An 18836-nucleotide genomic window follows, 5' to 3' on the forward strand; every position below is an offset into this window, starting at 1 on the left:
ACAACAGAAAATCTAAAAAATTTGTAAATAAAAGTGAAGAGAAAGAGGATCCAAAAAAAACAGTGCTTCCAGAAGCCTGGTTCTACGAACTAAATCGCACCAAAATTAATTCAAAATTATTATTTTAGTTCACTATGAATAAGCTAATATTCACACTGTGACAAGCCCTTTAAAGTTCTACTTATGAACCTTTTTATCGAGTTTGAAGTTGTTTGCCACAGTGTGGTCCTGTTTGCTGTTTCCATCAATAGGTAGAATTTTTACAACGATGATCCATAAGCTGTACGAATTTAGGAATGAAAGGTTTAGATATACCTACCTAATATATCTGAGACATGCAAATGAACATTGACTATTAGCCCATACATTTTGCATCTCCGAGGCAGAGCAGAGGCTCCCAGATACATAGGATTAAAAAAGATCAGTTGCAGTTCCCGCAACCATTTGAGGTGCAAAATTGAAACGAGCTTCCACAGAAGATCTTTGTTACAAGACTTTAAGCTATGCGGTAGTAGTCTCAAAATGTTCTTCCTAAATATTAACTTGCAACTTTCAATAAATAGGGAGAAAAATTAAAGTTTTTGAGGCAGAGTTTGAGCTTTTCTAAGCCAATGTAATCGGGTCTCTCTTTGATACGATCATATTTTTGCACTTTTTAACTATTGCTGTCTTTATTTAAACAGTAGAAAAAGATAGGGACACATAGCAACCATACGATAGCTAACGTATGCCGTAATTCGACCCCAGGTTCGCTTGACTCAGTATTAATTATACCTATAATATTATTCTGCTTATATTAATACATAGCTTGGCACTCCAGAAAAGCGTTGAAAATCAATACGTTTTGTTCTTATTACATAAATAAAAATCCAGTTCTTTTGTATTAGTAATTAATTAATCAATTAATTAGGTTTTTTTTTATTTAATATAGCTCATACTAAAATTAATAAGTATAATAAATACTTTTTAATACTAATAAGCCTTATTTAGGTTAAGTTTATATTTATTAAATATAATAGAGATTACAAGGTTATTTTTTTGTTTGTTTTATTTTTCGCTTTTTACGTAGATGAACAACACTTTTTTGAAAATAATTCTTCTTCCTCTCTCATAAATACTGCGCTATATAATGAAATACACTTTCTTACAAACATATCCGAATAATTTACAATTTTCATTTCACTAAAAGTTTTCTTAAATTTAAATTTTTGTTATTAATTTTTATTTATTTTTTTATTATTAAGGAGTTACGTATTTCCAGTTTTTTTTTTTTTGAATGCAGAGCTATATATTTACTTAGAGTTCAATTTATTATAAGTGTAAATATGTATGTGGGTGTAATTTTTGAAATTTCGAACTTGAAATATATATGGATGGGATTTTCGTTTTATTTAAAATTTCCTCGAGTTTTAAATACACGTTTTTTTTTTACTACTTTCTATCCATTTGAAATAAATTTATTTTCCAGATCTTATCACAGAATTATATCAAAACCAATGCTATAATGATTCTTAAAATTTAAACAAAATTTGTAAGTATGTAAAAACTTTTCGAAGTAGTGGTTAGGTTAATATGTTTTGTATATTAATTATATTTTGAATTTTTAATTCAGTTGTTTATGAAGATTTATATTATTACTGTATGAGTATTTACGTATATTTGGTTTTATTAATTTTAAAGTTTGCTTAGGAGAAGTTAAAAAAAAGGTGGTAGAAATAATGTTCGTTTAGGACCGAATATTAAAAACTTTAAAAAGCAAATAAATATATTAAAAGAAAAATTTGTATTGAATTGAAACTTAAGTAAGACCCTTTGCATATAAATAATTGTCCAAAATCAAAATCAAGTTTTTAAATGAGGGAGAAAAGCTAAATTTAATAAAAAGCAGAAATAAAAAAGTTTACCATTATTATTTTATTGCAAGATTCGTATTTAACCATTTTGTCCATATAATAATTTGAACTCCTCAAAATTTGCATCGTTTTTCATATCTATTGAATACTATTAGTTTTTGTCGCATAAGTTTGCCAGATCAATTTTATTGCAAAATATTCTACTCTAGAGTTTCATAAATTCATCAAACTTTACCTCAACCATCATAAAGCCACCTCACGCTTCCTTGATTTCTATACACTATCCAACTGCATATAGATTACAGTGCTCACCCAGAAACTCAAAGTACTATGGTTTCCATCAGCGCCCATACAATAATACCTATTTTCTTTCCAGAAACTTCTTCACCCAGCTGGGAGGCTACAAATCAATAGTGTATCACAGCTCGAGTGTACTGCATCAAGACCTTATAATAAGGGAATGCAAGAACATGGTCTTGACTTCAGTCCCTCTTATAATACACTTCCTTATCTGAAACGATAGCTGTGCGAAAAATCAAAGACCTCATATATGCAAACTGCTTGAGTCTTACACCAAAAATAAGGTATTCAGATTAAAACATGAATAACGAAGCTATTCTGCCTATAACCCTTTATAGATACTACACTCTAATGTACCTTTTACACAAAAATAGTAATATTAGTTTAAAAATAAAATCTTGAGTACCTATAGGTATGATATCTGTACCGAACTTTTCTTCTTCTGATTGCAGCGGCTCTGCAAAGAAGTCAAAATCATCCTAGGAAACGAATATTTTCTACTCTAGTGAAAGAAACTGTTTGGAAAATGGAAATATCTTGTTGGAAAAGATTACTAAATTACCACTGAACAAAAGCAACCCCACCCGAGATACCTGAATGCAATGCAAATTCGGAAAGGGAATATTGTTACAACAATTAACTACGAAACAGTTAACTCCAACACTGATCCTGGGTGCCAAAAATTCTCATATATTTTTTTTTTAATTTGTCAATTAATCAATTCAATGTTACATTTAGAACAAATTTGCATATTACAAAATATCATAAAACATTGTTAAGTAAATAAAAATATTCGAACAAATATCAATTTTTCAAGCAAATGCTTTTTATATGATGTGTATGTCATTTATGTTGGAAACAAAGCAAACATTTTAGAAAAAAATTGAATTATGACCTAAAACCAAACCCCCTCCAGAAGCATTAAGAGAAATTCACGCAAAAACTGTAGAAAATAGCGTTTTCTAACTGTCAAGATTGATTACACACAACTAGGTAAGTTTTCTAACTGCAGTGACGATTTCACTTACTATAGCTATGCCAAGACGTCGCGTTTTCTGAAGACTTATGTGGAGAACAATGCGAAGCCGCTTTATTGTTACCAAACCACCTGCTTCATTACTACCAATCTGGGCAAATCTGATCAGAACCTAGCTAACCCATTCCTCAAATAACCAAAGCCACCCAATGTTAAGGTTTCAAAATTGTACTATGCATCTTAATTACACTTTCCTCCTTAAATCTTTTTATTTTCACGCCATAGCTGAAATTTTTCCTCATTTGCCAAACATCGTACATAGATACTCATAATATAGCGTTAGTTCTGTGCTAAAGAGCAATTTTTCAGGAGCAGCATATAAAAAGAGCAACTATTAATAGCTGCTCTTTTTTAGCAGTTCTTACTTAATAAGGATCTGTTTGATAAAAAAAAAACTGAGTTAAACTAAAATAATCTAATAACGAAGAAAAATAACAAAAATAATTAAAAATTATTAAAATTATTTTTATTTTAAGTGGACCGATTGAATAAAATTTAATTTTAAAGTTGAGGTCACTTGAACTTTAAAATTGAACTAAAATAATCTATATTTTAAATTCCTAAACTGCTTGAAGTTTCTTTTAGGTTGATTTTAATAATTTCTTTAAATCATTTTATTCATTTACTCGCGCTACTAAATCGCTGATGTTGAAATAAGAGCCCTTCTTTGAAAGATTCGAATGTTTTGAAAACCAGAGCTGATAGAGTAATTTTCCATGTTAACGTTCTGTAAATTTTACTTACATCGTAGAAAATGGTCCAAAAACATTGTTACTTGGAATGAAATTATTTTTTTTTTTTATGAATTTCATTCCGTTTCAAAATATTTTAAACTAAACAAGACATCAACATCCGAATCGGGTAGGCAAAGGCTGGCGTTCGTAATGTTGTCCAATATTTGGAGAAATAATACTTGCAGCTTTAAGAAATAGCAACGACCGACTGACAGTGCCGTCCAAATGTTGAATTCGCACACTTGCAAAGTAACATTATCTAATACAAGGAAGCCGCAAACTTTCGTAAATAGATGTCTAGGTAGTCGGTAACATCTTAAAGATTTTCTGACTCAATCGTCGAAAAGTTCATGATGAAGAACAGTCGAGGAAGAACTAGCAAAACTTGGGAAAACCTGGATATTGCTGAAGTACATCTCCTAATTTTTTGATGATTGGTCAAAGCTCATACATTGCGTAATGTAGAAGAATACCTTTAATTGTATTACCAGCTAGTCAGGATTTTTTAGTTTTAAGAATCAGCTTTAGAAATGGCGATGGCAAGTTCATTTCTAAATCGACGGAATGAAATATCTATTCATGAAATTAATAGGTATTGTATTTCTATTGAAAAGAAGTGATTTTGGTGCGATGTGTACAAGAGCAAGAATTTCAAAGTAAATGTTTATAGGTATGAGATTTTGAAAATCGCTCAACATGTCTAATAGGATCTGAAAAATCAGTTTTCCAGAATTATATACAATTTTTTGAACGCTCGCTTTAAATTTATCGTTTATTTAAGTTCCATTTAATGAATCAACGGAAAACTTTTAGTACCTGATAACAAATTGAAATGTTTAATTATTTTGCTTCCAATATTGAAAGATAATTGAATGCAATACGAAATACCTATTTCAATTTCAACAAGGCACATAACCAACTATTGATATGAACTTCATCCCTCATTTAATTCGCTCAACCCTTAGATATGAAGTGGTAGGCATGACCAGGTAGACAAATCATCAACTGAAATGCTTATCTCATTTCCATAGACTTTTTAAATAGGTTTATAGGTTGTTATAATAGGTACAAGTATACAAACATGCAAAACATACGAATTGCCAAAAATTTAAAAACAAAATAACAACTTTGGAAAAATAACTCAACTCAACACATACATATAGAACTTCATTCAAATAATAATAAAAAAATCAAATTAATGAAAAACAAATTTTGTTTAAGTATTTTTAAGTCTCAAATTTGCATTTTATTTTTGAAATAAGAAAATTATAAATATTTTTATTTCGATTATGTTTCAATTTTTTTTTTTTCTTTTATTCTTTTTCCTTCAATTATTTTTTGTTTGTTTTGTTTTAAATTCATAAACTATAATTATTATAGTATATATTCCATCTGTCAATAATTATATTATAAGTATTAATTTGTTTTTAATATTAAATTATGATTATAAAAATTGTTTTACAGTTTTATTAAAAAAAAAAATAAGAAAACGAAAATTAAAAAAAAAAACAATCAAAAACGTGAATGAAAAAGAAAAGAAAAACTCAACATTTTTTTAAACAGTAAAATTTTTCTATAAAATGTATTTTATATAACAAATATAAATGAGGATGGCAAATAAAATTTTATATTTAAGAGAAATAATTAATTCAAACAGAATGATAAAATAATTTTGTGTTTTTTTTTTAATAGTACATAACCAATTTGATGACAAACTAAATATATATATATTTTTATATAACAAAGATTATTTAAAAAACATAATAAATCATAAACAGAAATTGAATAATACGTTTTAAAAAAAATATCACCGTTTTTTTGTGTAGCACAATTATGTACTTTAAATGAAGAAAATTAAATCAAATTATTATTTTTTTTTTTTGTTTTTGTTAAAAATAAAAATTAAAACCAATATTTAATCGTGTACAAATTTGTTTTTTTGTTCTGTTATAATTATATTTATTGATTTTATTTTTAATTACTTAAGAATGTTTTTTTTTTTATTTATTTTTAATTTTGGAGATAATAGTAACATGGTGTATATTAAATGTGTATTGTTTCATATTCTACGTATTTTGTTTAGGTTTTTTTGTAGTTGTTTTCTTATTACTTTTTTTTTTTGTTTTGTTGTTCCTATATATTCTTATATTCACTCAGTAAAATATATAATATATATTTATATCTACAATAATATTTTGGCCTTATTATCTAATACGTATATGGGTTGATTTGGCTCTTAGAAAGCCTTAATTTTGTAGTTTCTTTTTATATTATGTTTTATGTTTAAGACATTTTTTTTTACATTGTATTTTTTGTATTGCAAATTTTTTATATTTTTTTTTTTTAACAATGTCAATGCAATTGTTATATGTTTTAATGTCTGTTTGTTTCATCAGTTTAACTAATTCATGTAACATTCACTGGCAATTAACTCACTGTACGTTGTTTAGTTCAAGGTAAAAAGGTGTGCAACACACCATCAGATATTAAATTATTTAATTTCGTTTTTTTTTTTTTTGTTATGTTTAAATATTTTTGTTGTTAAATAATACATTTATACATAAGAGAAACTATGTGTTTTTTATTTATTTATATATTTTTTTTTTTTAATATATAATAATTCACGAACTCTGACTTAGTCTGGTGGAAAAGTCATTAAACATAAAATTAATAACACAATCATATTATGGCAATCAATTATATTTAAAAATATTTACATTTATTTAATTAAAATATTTATATAAAGAAAAAATAATATTAATTTTAATATCGCCAATTTTCTTCTTTCGAAGTTAAAAAAAAATAATAAAATAAAATTAAGTAAATTTTCTTAAAGAAAACAGAATAATTGTGTATTATTTTTTTAATATAAGTTTTCTAAAAAATTAAACAAAAAAACTAAATAAAACTAATTTTTTTTTCTTTATATATTATATCAAAAACTAATTTTTACGATTTTTTGTTTTTTATTTCCTAAAATATTAATTTAAGATTAATTTTTATTTTATTTTAATTATTTTTTTTACATTTATATATACTGCAAGTTTTAATTTTATTTATATTTTCATTTTATAGTCTGTTCTTACGTAGATCTATTGCAGTCGTTTCTTATAAACTTTATTTGTTTTTTTTCTTTTTGCAAATTCTTTTGTTTAATTTAATAATTTTACATTTGCAGTAACATATTTTGTTTTTATTTTTTAATTTAATTTTAAAATGTAGGTGGATTTATTTTATTTTTTTTTTGTTTAATAATATTTTAAGTTTTTTTTTTTGTTGTTTTTTTAGGGAGTATATAGGAAGGGGTTTACATAATTTTTTTTTTATTTTTGTATATATTATATTATAACTTATTTATGTATTTACTTTACTAACTGCTTTTAACAGATCATGATTACTTTTATCGAGCGCACTCATCATTCCTAAATTACTACCAACACCACCAACACCAACACCCATACCAAGACCCAATTTTGAGTCATTCAAACCGGGATGATGAAGATGGCCTGATGAATTATGTGACACAATTGAATGTTGTTGATGATCTTGTTGTTTATTGGCATTGTGTTGGGCGGATTTCATTTCATTTTGAGCTTTCATTTTCTCTTGTTCTTCACGATCGCGTCGAGCCTGGAAAAAATTTAAGGAAAATTGAAAATTAGTTTTATTATTTTTAAGAGCATTTTTTTATATAGTTAATAAAAATTAAATAAATTATTTAATAAAATTCTAAAAGAAACTCTGAAGTGTATGGACTTTTTTGCATTAAAATGGCCAATAGCCAATAGAGTTGCATTGTAGGTATCTTTTAATTCTAAGTGTGGTGTTTATATTCTCCATTCCGGACGAGACAGTCCACTCCTGGCACATTAACCTTTCAAAAAAAAACTATTTTTCATCTGATAAATTTTAGTGATGGTTTTGATGTGTTTAAATTATTGTTAATTGTAGGTACAACTGGGCTACGTATACAGACTAAATGACAACTAACTGGCGCAAAATGGCTTTCTTAACATTTTATTTGAATTATTCTTTCCTGCACAGAAAGAAAATAACGCCAATAATGAGAACTTTACTTTTGGTATATATAACTTTTTTTCTAACTAACTTCGTGACATTTTGACCTCTATGACTTCTAACGCCGGCACGATATCAATGTCGATTTTTCACATCTTCATTACAACGCCGCCGTAATGAAGGTGTAAATCCAGCCCAATAGGAATTTTTCCACAGATAAAACTACTGGACTATAGGTACTAATAGTCTAAGAGCCGGCAGCATATTTTGGCAGTTTTGATATAACCGAAATTCGAGTGTGCACATATCTAGATATGCACCACAGTATGTCAACGGAAAAAGTCTGGCAGTGATCTTTTTCAGCTTTCCCTTGCCAGACGCATCCAAAGTGCAGCAAAAAATCAACTTTTGGCGTTTTGGTATAACCGAATAAATGATACACCAAAAAATCATAAAAAATCCCCTGATTTCGAAACTGTGGGTACCGCAAGTTTCTTTTTCAGCTTTTCCCCCGCCAGACCGCTTTAAAGCATTTTTAAGTGCATTTTTCTAATAAAAAACCTAATTACTTATTTTCTGTTAGGTATAACCGTATGATGGTTACAAATTAATATTCTATGTCTATTCCAGGTCTAGAAAATATAATTTTTAGCCAGCTATTTTTCAGCCTTCCCTCTGCCTTCTGCCAGACGCATCCAAAGTGCAGTCAAAAATCAACTTTTGGCGTTTTGCTAGGTATTAACCGAATAAATGATACACCAAAAAATCATAAAAAATCCCCTGATTTCAAAAATGTGGGTACCAGAAGTTTTTTTTCAGCTTTCGGCCCGCCAGACCGCTTTGAAGCATTTTGAAATGCATTTTTCTAATAAAAAACCTAATAGCTTATTTTACCGTATGATGGTAACAAATTAAAATTCTATGTCTATTCCTGGTTTAGAAAATATAAGTTTAAGCCAGATATTTTTCAGCCTTCCCTCTGCCAGACGCCCTTAAAGGTTTCCCAAACAAACGATTTGGGGAAATTATAAATCTGGAGTCTCCTGTATTGCCACATCCTGAGGATATAAATTGAACTGTGCTTGGAATATCGATTGACAACTTAACTGTGTTATATCGACTTCGAATAAGCTTTCGCCATCGTCAACAGGGACTTTATTTGGCTATGTTACAGTATTTTTACATAATAGCAACACATTGATGGGTTCAAACGTCACATGTTGCATACGAAGAAAGATTATGCGATGAATTTGAAGTTCAATGTGGAGTAAAACCATGGTATAAAAAGACAAGGTATGATCATTAGAGCCTCCATCTTACAAAATGGGGTAGTAAAGTTTTGACGTTTGGCATTTGGCAAAGTCAAAAGCAACAACAATTTCCGAGACAAATTTGTTTACAGCAACAATTTCAATAGGCTGGGCTGTCAAAACCTTAAGTAGCCATAAGTTTTGACAGTTCTCGATACTGAGTTTTTTCTAATGATCATACCTTCTCTTTTTATACCATGAGTAAAACGGTCTGCATATTGTGAACAAGTTTGTTTTTATTAGTGACAAGCGATCCCACTGCGGGTAGCATTTGAAGGAAATGTAGAAACAATCAATACTGTAAAAGAGATGATCAGACTCAGCCTCTCCTGAAGGGGGAACTAAAAATGAAATCAACAGCCCTACCTATAAGATAATGTACCTAGTAGGTACCTTTGGTTTTACCATACTTATACTACCTACGCAGAAAATAAGCGGATTCCGTTTAAAATTAAGCGGATTTCTCCATGTTTTTCTGCCAAGATGACTTCCGTTTCAATATGTAGGTAAATTAATAAAGAAATCCACTTTAATTATGCGAATAATCATGTTATTTTTATGTGAAAACATTTTAATTGAAAAAAAAGCTGAAGTCTGACGGTAATTTTTAAAGTTTCATTTTTTGTCAGTTTTTAAGTTGAAAAATTTATTTTAAAATGAAATGAAGTCCAGCTTAAATTTAACAAAATTTAAATTTAACAAAATTTAAGCGGATTCCACTCATTTTAAGCGGAAATAGGATTGTTAAAAGAGGGTGGAGTTCAAGGTGGACATCATTTCATTTAAAGATGCCTTTTTTTCTCCAAGTACCTACATCTTTTCAATAAAGTAGTCTTAAGGAGTTTTGCGTAAATGAGGGCCTGTTTGAACTTCTTGAGCGGAAATTATGTGATTTGACCTCTTTTGACTTTTTCTGGTGATGGGTTTCGTTAATTCACTGATCAACGTGAGAATTTTAAGCAGATTTATGCCCTTTAACTCGTTTCAGCTTCAGTCGTCAAGTGAACGATTTATAATAAAAACACTGAGTTGAGTAGATCAAATGAATGCTAGACAGGTATGAAATGGCAATCTCGTAATGTCACCGCCCCTTTATTTGCAATTGCAAATAGCAATGCTATTTTTTTTTTTTTTTTTAATTCCACACTTGTGCATTTGTTAATATTAATCGACTTTGTGTCCTATCAAGTCATCAGACTAATTGAAATCTCTAACTTTTAATTAATTAAAATGTCACAGAGTAATCATGATGCATCAGCAATATACTAACATAACCACTTTACCCATCACCAGTCACGATTTTCATTTTGCAAAATAAAATTAACTCATTAAATTCACTCAAGTAAAATAACCAATATCTATATTAGCTGGAATATCTCTCTAACCAATCAGACTCATTATCGAATGCAAAACCATTTAAATGCATTAATTTTCCAAATGTATTGATTTTTTTTCCTACATGCGACATTAAGATACAAATAATATTGATTTTATTGACAAAAGATCAATTCAATGTGCAACTTCAGAGCGAGTATATAACTTTCTAATTAAAACTTCCATCAATCTTTCAAGACTGACGCATTACATAGAAATTAATTTTATTTTGTTTCTTAATTTAAAAAAGAAACAAAAAATAAAACAAAAACAATGCGGTTAATCTTTTTTTTTATCTTTTTGAAAATATACACATTAACCATCATCATATATAAATTTTCATTTCATCACGAGAGAAAAAATAAAGAAATTAAGAAATTTTTTTGTTTTTTTTTTTTTTTAAACAAATACAATAAATTCCAAACTGATTTTGGAAGAAAAAAAAAAGACAAAAAAAAAATGTTAAAATTTATTCAAAGAATATTTAAATATAATATTATTATAACTCACTTGCTCGTTGATTTCTTTCACGGCTCGCAGTTCCTTCTTTAATTTCATTCGCCGATTTTGGAACCAAATTTTTATCTGACGCTCAGTTAGGCAGAGTGCATGTGCAATTTCGATTCGTCGCCTTCGCGTTAAGTAATGATTAAAATGGAATTCCTTTTCCAATTCCAGGGTTTGGAATCGTGTGTAGGTTTGTCGACCTCGACGTCTCGGACAGCCATTTGGACCTTTAAAACAAAAAAAAAAAAAAACAAACAAAAAATTAAGTTTGGTTGTATATTAATCTGCAACAAAGAATTATGTTAATTTTGTTTTGTTTCTTTTTTGGATGAATGAAAAAATAAAGATTAAAAGTAATTTAAGATGGTCAGGATCATGTTTGACTCATTAAGCAAAAGGGGTCAGAATGTATTCCTTACGACAAAAAAAAAAAGAACATGAATACTCTTATTTCGGAAGTCTAATTTTGTGAAGGAGCATTTAATTTTGGTTTGATTTGATTTTATGAGATATTTTGACGATAAAGGTAGATAGGTAATTTTTTTTCGGATTAATTATTTCAAAACTGTAAATTTTTTTTTAAATCCAGAAGACTAAAGGAAAAGGCTTTACAGAGTATTATAAAAGTCGTTTACCTATATACTTAATAGCTTCAGAGAATAAGGATTAAGGCATAGCACGTCAAAATCAAGAAGTGTGGAATCAAGATATCTCCATCGTGTCAGGGCTGAAAGCAGTTAATTATCTCTCGCCAACGATTTATTTTACAGAGTTTTTCAGAGTTTTGGAAAAAAGCCTCTGAAAACTTCTTCATTGGAACATTTCAGTTTTTGTAAATTCTTGAAAAATAATAAATCAGTTTTTTATGATGATGACTTTTACTTTCTACTTTGTACCTGACTTATATATGGAAAATTACATCACTAGCTGTTCCAACCTATTCCATCACACACTTTCTAATTTTGTATATCCAAAAACATATCGAGTAAAAAAAGTATTGTGTTTATTTTTTTTCCTATGTTGAATTGTTTTTTAGGAAAAACCTTTTTTTGATTGCACCTTAGTTAGGTGCAATTAAACCATAAAAAGTAAGCGTGCAATTTTTACCTTTTTTTTTATCTCTCGTCAACTGTCTCGCATAAATGTTAGGTACCTATATCGAACCGTCATAAACAAACTTCTATAAGACAATACCATTGTCACTTTGATTTCAAAACAGAAACAGTATGATTTTTTAGAAATTTTTGTTTTCACCATTTAAGAATGTTTTTTTTGCGCTGATTCAGCTGGTTTGTAAATTTTACTTTAAAAAACGAGAAAAGGTAAAAAAAAAAACAATACCAAAAAAGGTAAAATGAAGATTTATGACAAGTCATCAGAAACACCGGTAGTAAAAATTACCCTTTTAGTTGTCAGACTTTTTTTTGAAAAACAAAAAATACAAAAAAATCCCGCACTGACTCTAGCAGACATGCTAACCGGAAAATATGAATTTCTACGCCAGCCGCGTCATCAGAGCCAGAGCTGTGCAAAATTATTTTACTTTTTCGTGACACTCTGGCTTTGGTTCTTTTGTCTAACCATTATAGATATGGCTATATAATATCTATGTCTATACCTCCTGGTGTGAATGCGGTGAATGTCCTTTTAAAACAGTTGCATGTTGTTTGGAACAGATAGAGAGGACATTTGGAATATCTTTGTGTGGGTTTGGTTGTTACCCTTTCATGTAATAACTTTCTATATATCGCGTTTTCTCTTTTTTTTTGACATGTTTTTGGCAAACAAAAAAGAAAAGGATACATTTTTTTTTTGTTTTCTTATATTTTTAGTTGTTTAAATTGGCATGAAATTTTGTACCATTGTCAATGCAATAGAGATACTGAGTGATATCCTTTATTTTTCTGAAACGAACAAAAGAGGGAAAGTCTGGCAGCAGTTAAAGAAATAAGAGAAGAGAAAGTTCCTTTAGTTTTGGAATTCTATTCTACTTTAAAATTATTTATAGGAATTTATCACGCAAATTTATGAAATTTGGCATTTAGTATTTAGCGCTGGAATTTTTTCACATAAAATGACATTAACCCTTAACTATAGTGGTGGGTCCAGGGGACCCACATCAACTTTTAAAAAGTTAATAAAAACCGTTGAAAATGAATTTTCTCTTTTTTTTTTTTATTTTTTTATTTTTTTTTAAATTGTTATCTTTTGATGCTTAAAAACAAAATTTATAAAAAAATTCAATTTTGTATTTTATTTTATCATTTCAAAACACCACAAATTTTCACCACTATAGTTAAGGGTTAACATTAAACTATTCCGCAATTGATGAATTGTTGATAGTCGTTGGGATAAAGATACAAGAAAAAGTTACTCGAGTTTGGAATAATAAATAGTGGAAATAAATTACTTTAAAAAATGGCACATCCTTTAAAGAATGATCAAAACAGAAAGATATGCAGTAGGTAGCAGCTCGGATATCTGAATGAAAAAATCTCCACTTCAACGTTGAAGTTCAGGTTTAGAATTTGTGCAAAATATTTTTCTGTCCACGTAAAGTCTAAAATGTCCCGAAAAACTCACTCACCTCACTGATTAAACTAGTTGAACTATCAATAAAATCGTTCAGACTATAGATGTAGATATATATATATATGTACTTTCAAAATATAACTGGAATCACTAAAGAAAAAATAGTTCTAAATAGGTACAGTGAACGAAAAAAGGTTAGAACCAGATTAAAAAAAAGAGAAGGTGATTTCCAAAACCAGCTATCTGAAATGAAGGTAGTTTTGAGTAAAATGCCAGAAGATATAGAGCAAAATAATCTTCTACAAATTTATTCTTTACGAAATTTTAATAAAATTAAAGTTTTCAAAATAAATATATCTTAAGTCTTATAGTTATCTGCTTTTGGAAGTATAATTGAATTATGTCTTCTTTTAGTACAGGTAAAATAGGCATTTATAAAAAAAAAAATTGTTACACTCATGAAACTTTGCTTTTGGGATAAGAACCAATTACAAAAAAAGTCTATAAAAAAAGTTGGGTGGAAGGGTGTTTTTTCGCGGACAAGAGGGAGGGGGTGAAGGCCAAAAATATACTGAAAAAAATTGTTTGTTGAATATCATCAGTAGTAGTAGTGTGATTTTATTGAAAACAAATTATTGAGATACATTATGCATACTTAAACACAAAACATAGCATTGGCTTTTACCGTCAACCATCATATGACACATGTTTTCAAGGTATTTTTTGATGCTGAATCTAATGAAATAAAAATAAAGTCAATACGATTGCTCTAAGAAAAGTTATTTCCGATTAAAAACCAGGGTGCTTGTTTTTTGACCTCAACAGGTAAAATATAACCGAAACCCATGTGGAAAACATGCTACACAGACAAAATTTGGGATGAAGGTTTAAGATAAAACAGGGACAAAGGATTCATAAAGTTTTTAAAAATATTTTGGGTGAAAGGGTGTTTTTTTGATAGGTTAAGTTGTGTGTGAGAAAGGTATCATAACAGCTAACTTATATTTTATTAATTTTTAAAACTTGGTGAAATAGTTTTGGTTGGTATAAGAATTAAGAATCTATAAAAAGTAAAAAATTATTTTGAGTGAAAGGGTGTTTTTTTTTTTCAAGAAATGATGAAATTCGAAATTAGTACCACAAAAACTGGGAAAAAATTGTTACACCAATGAAAATTGGTAAAAATGTTTCATTTATAACAGAAAGTAAGAACTCAAAAAGTCTATACAAATATTTTAGGTTAAAGGGTGTTTTTTTGGGAAATAGGGAAAAATCCGCGATAAGTCCGATAAAATCAATGGTATAAATGGTACCCTTACGAAATTCATTAAATATGTTCTCTTTCCCATGGGAACTACGAATAATGTAAGTCTATAAATTATTTTTATGTGAAAGGGTGTTTTTTTTAGAAGTAAAGAAAATATGGGTATATTTGAAAAAGTGTGAAATACTAGATTAATATTAGTAGTACCCTATTGAAATTTAGGAATTATATTACTTTTAAGATAAGAAAAAAGAATCTTAAGCGTCTATAAAAATATCATGGTTAACAGGGTGTTTTTTTGAGTGAAAACAAAAACGATGGGTCACCCTAATGAAATTTGGTAAAAACATTTATCTTGGGATAGAAAGCAAGAATAAAGAGTTTTCATAACAAAAATTTTGGTGAAATTGTGTTTTTTTCGAAGAGACAGTAAAATCTGTAATTGGTCCCAAAAAGCCAATGATTCATTTTATTTATGGTTTTGATGACACATTAAACATTTATAAATAAGTTCTTACACGTTTTACGCGAATCATTGGGGTGATTTTATTAAATAGTTAGTTAGTAGCTAAGTAACTTAGTTAGTTAGGAAGTTAGTTAGTTTGTTTATCGATTACAAGTGAAACTTATAAAAACGTATTAATAAAAAGCAAAAGAGATTACACATGTATTTTTCAGTATTCAAATACTGAATTATTCACTCTTAAATAAAACAAACCAATTATTACGTATCATGTATTATGCCTACGCTTGCAACAGCTCTATTCCGAAAACGGTTGGATTTACAGAAAAATTCATATGGCAATATTTGTATATAATTTTATGACGAACAGATTTCCTATAGACCCCTATTGACCTCCGAGCAACAGGTCACGAGATATATGCGAAAAACTGATTTTCGTGACCTTTTGACCTCTATAACTTCTAACGCGGACGAGATATCAATGTCGATTTTTCACATCTTCATAACAAAGCCGTAACGAAGGTCTATACCAAAATCGAGCCCAGTAGGAATTTTTCCGCAGATAAAACCTATTACTGTACTACATCTTAAAATGTTTAGATCACTATGTATCTCAATAAAACAATAATATGAAATTATTCATTAAAAAAAAAAAAACAATATAGGTATCATATTAATCCCACATTTCGCATTCAAAATTAAAAAAAAAAAACTTACAAATGCTTAATTCGATGAATCGCCAGATTAAAATCAAAAAGTCACCATAAAAGAAAATTAATTCCCATTATAACAACACAAAAACAAAAATTCTCATCGATGATGGTCGCTTTAGCCCCATCCAATTCCATCCCATTCATCTACCAGCCGCAACCATCTATCGATTTTTTTTTACTTCATACATTCACCACACACAATTTCTCTCTGTGTGCAGAGAAAGAGATATTAAACATTAAGCGCCATAGAAGTTCATTCTCCCCGCACTACACAGGGCAGGGCATACCTACTATTTTATATAATCCATCTCTCTCTAACTAATGCACAAACATCACTATAATCAGTCAGTTAGCAAGAGGAGAGGAAATTAGAAAATCAAATATGGCTTCGTCTTCGTCACCATGGCAACCATTCTTGTTTTTGTTACACACACACATTCACAGAAAAGCATACAAATCGATATATTCATTCTGGAGAAGATTAATAATATGAAAAAAGGGGAAAACTTAAACTATGCATAGCAACGCATTCCATCGCATGCATTTTGTTTGAGGAGAGAGAGATGTGACCGGTTTTTTTTTTCTCTACTATGGTGTGTTGGTGGTGGAGGGACTTCATGGTGGCCAGGCCACTTGTTTTCTATTTTTTTTTTTTTTTTGATTTGGGTAGACAGTTTGTGAGATCCAAAAAAAAAAGGTAAAGGAAATTTTTTGATGTTCGTGCGCAGGCTCCTCCTCGATAGATTTCTTTATATTTTTTATTTTACCTCTATGATGCACATCCATCTACCTAACTTGTCTGTTATATCTCCCTTCTGTTATATCGAACCTTCTACCCACCAGAAATGCCATAATTCGAAAGAAACAGAACTTCCATGATTCACAGAAAAAAGAAGCCATGATTGTATAGAAACCAAAACAGACACAAAAAACAAAAACACATAAATCAACTTCATGACCATAAAAATGTACCTATCTAGATGAGAGAATCTTCTTCTAGTTCATTTTTTTTATAGCATTTTTAACTATTTAACACGATAGTTAAAGTAGGGGAGAGTGGGGCCAAATGTAACACTTTTTTCTAAAATCGATGGTTCTCCTACAAATTTGAAAGTGGGTCAACCTGACCTTTTTTAAATTAAAGACCCATGTTTTAGCTAAAAGATCCATCATAAAAATTTAGCAAAACATAACGGTAATGTTGAAAAATAAAGCTTCCAAAAAAAAAATCGTGTTGTTTCAACTTACCCCACATACGGGGCAAAGTGTAACACATACCGGGGTAGGTTGTACCAAGAACTAAAAATAAGAGAAAAATACCTTTATTTGTTTATATTTATTTATTTTTAATTAATAACAATAAAAACAAACCTCAGTCATGAAATTTTGGTGCAAATTTGTAAAAAGTGGAGCAAATCCAAGATTTCCAGAGAAAATTTGACAGTAGTCTTAAATAAAAGTTATTCGAATTCATAAATTGTTTTATAAGCTTTATGAATTCAAGTGGTGGTTCAAAAATGTGTTTCCAATTTCAAAATAAATACAAATTCAATTACAAGCATTCATATTCAGGGTTGTTAATTATATTAAGTAAACAATTTTTCAGTATAGGTAGGTTTTTACATGGTACAACTTGCCCCGGAAAAATGTTACAACTAGCCCCAGCATGAAATTTGGCACATAAAATCAATTTAAAAAAAAGTGAAACTGATATAGACATAACATATATACGCAATTTGAGCCAAAACACAGTTGCATATAACAAAAAAACACTTAGCACTCTATCTTTTTCGGGTAAAGAGGTAGACCAAAAATAAAATTAAAAAAAAAAGTTACAAACATGCATTTTTTGGGCACCACTAGTGTAACTTCTCACCCTGTCGTCTAATCTTCATCTGAAGAAAATGTGCCGGTAGATATGCAAAAATTGAGCATTTTTCTCCTTTACGCGTTTCTTAATATTGAAAGGAACATCGCTTTTTTTAGCTGTTAATTCTTACCCCTGTTACATTTAGCCCCACTCTCCCCTAAATTTAACCACCGGATAATTACTCCCGCATTGTATGTTATACTCGTGCCATAAACCTCAGTTTATAAGCTGGTGTTTTTTTGTTGTTGTTGTTGGTTGTAAAAAGCCATGTCACGCCACTTGACGAAATCCACCCAAAACAACCCATCAAAAAAAAAAAAAAAAAAAATGGTATCTAAATACCAGCGCCGGCGGTATTGTTATGGCCTACTCAAATTTCAAATAAAAGTAGTTAATCCTCTCGTATCTAAAGTAGTAAAAATGTCAAGAAAATGTGTCATTTAGTGCTATTTATTGTGGGTCAACATTTTGTTATAGAAACAATTTGTCATTGAGAGAAAACAAAAAAAATGTAGATATTGCATAATTAAGTAATTATATTATATTAACAGTGCTGTCGACGCCACACGTCCAAACACTTTAAGACAATCAATTTATATAAAAAAAAATATAAAAAAAGTATCTAACACTCGCTTAACAGCATTTAAGAGATAGATACAATAGCATAGCGAATGCGAGCCGAGCGAATAACAATTAATTGTAATAAAAATAATAACAATAAAGTTTATTGAATAATAAAAATTATGATGATGATGCTAATAAAATCCATAAAAACAATTCTAAATTTTAATAATGCGTTTTATTAAAACGTTAAGTCCAGTTGCCATAAATAATAATTTCAATTTTTTTTTTTTGGAATTCAT

The 18836-nt window shown here is 29.0% G+C and overlaps 1 protein-coding gene across 3 annotated transcripts in view; it reads right to left on the reverse strand.

The window, feature by feature from the left end:
* Positions 1-5913: 5913 nt before the first annotated feature.
* LOC129915557 (homeobox protein abdominal-A) overlaps positions 5914-18836 on the reverse strand; it is a 63017-nt gene continuing 50094 nt past the window's right edge. For all 3 annotated transcript variants that reach the window (XM_055995157.1, XM_055995156.1, XM_055995158.1), the window contains 2 exons: positions 11135-11358; positions 5914-7553 (listed from right to left, as the gene is read on the reverse strand). In XM_055995157.1, the coding sequence (XP_055851132.1) occupies positions 7278-7553; positions 11135-11358 (500 nt within the window). In that variant the 3' untranslated portion in view covers positions 5914-7277. The remainder of the gene's footprint in view (positions 7554-11134; positions 11359-18836) is intronic.

The sequence above is a fragment of the Episyrphus balteatus genome, chromosome 3, assembly GCF_945859705.1.
Source record: "Episyrphus balteatus chromosome 3, idEpiBalt1.1, whole genome shotgun sequence".
NCBI classification, from domain to species: domain Eukaryota; kingdom Metazoa; phylum Arthropoda; class Insecta; order Diptera; family Syrphidae; genus Episyrphus; species Episyrphus balteatus.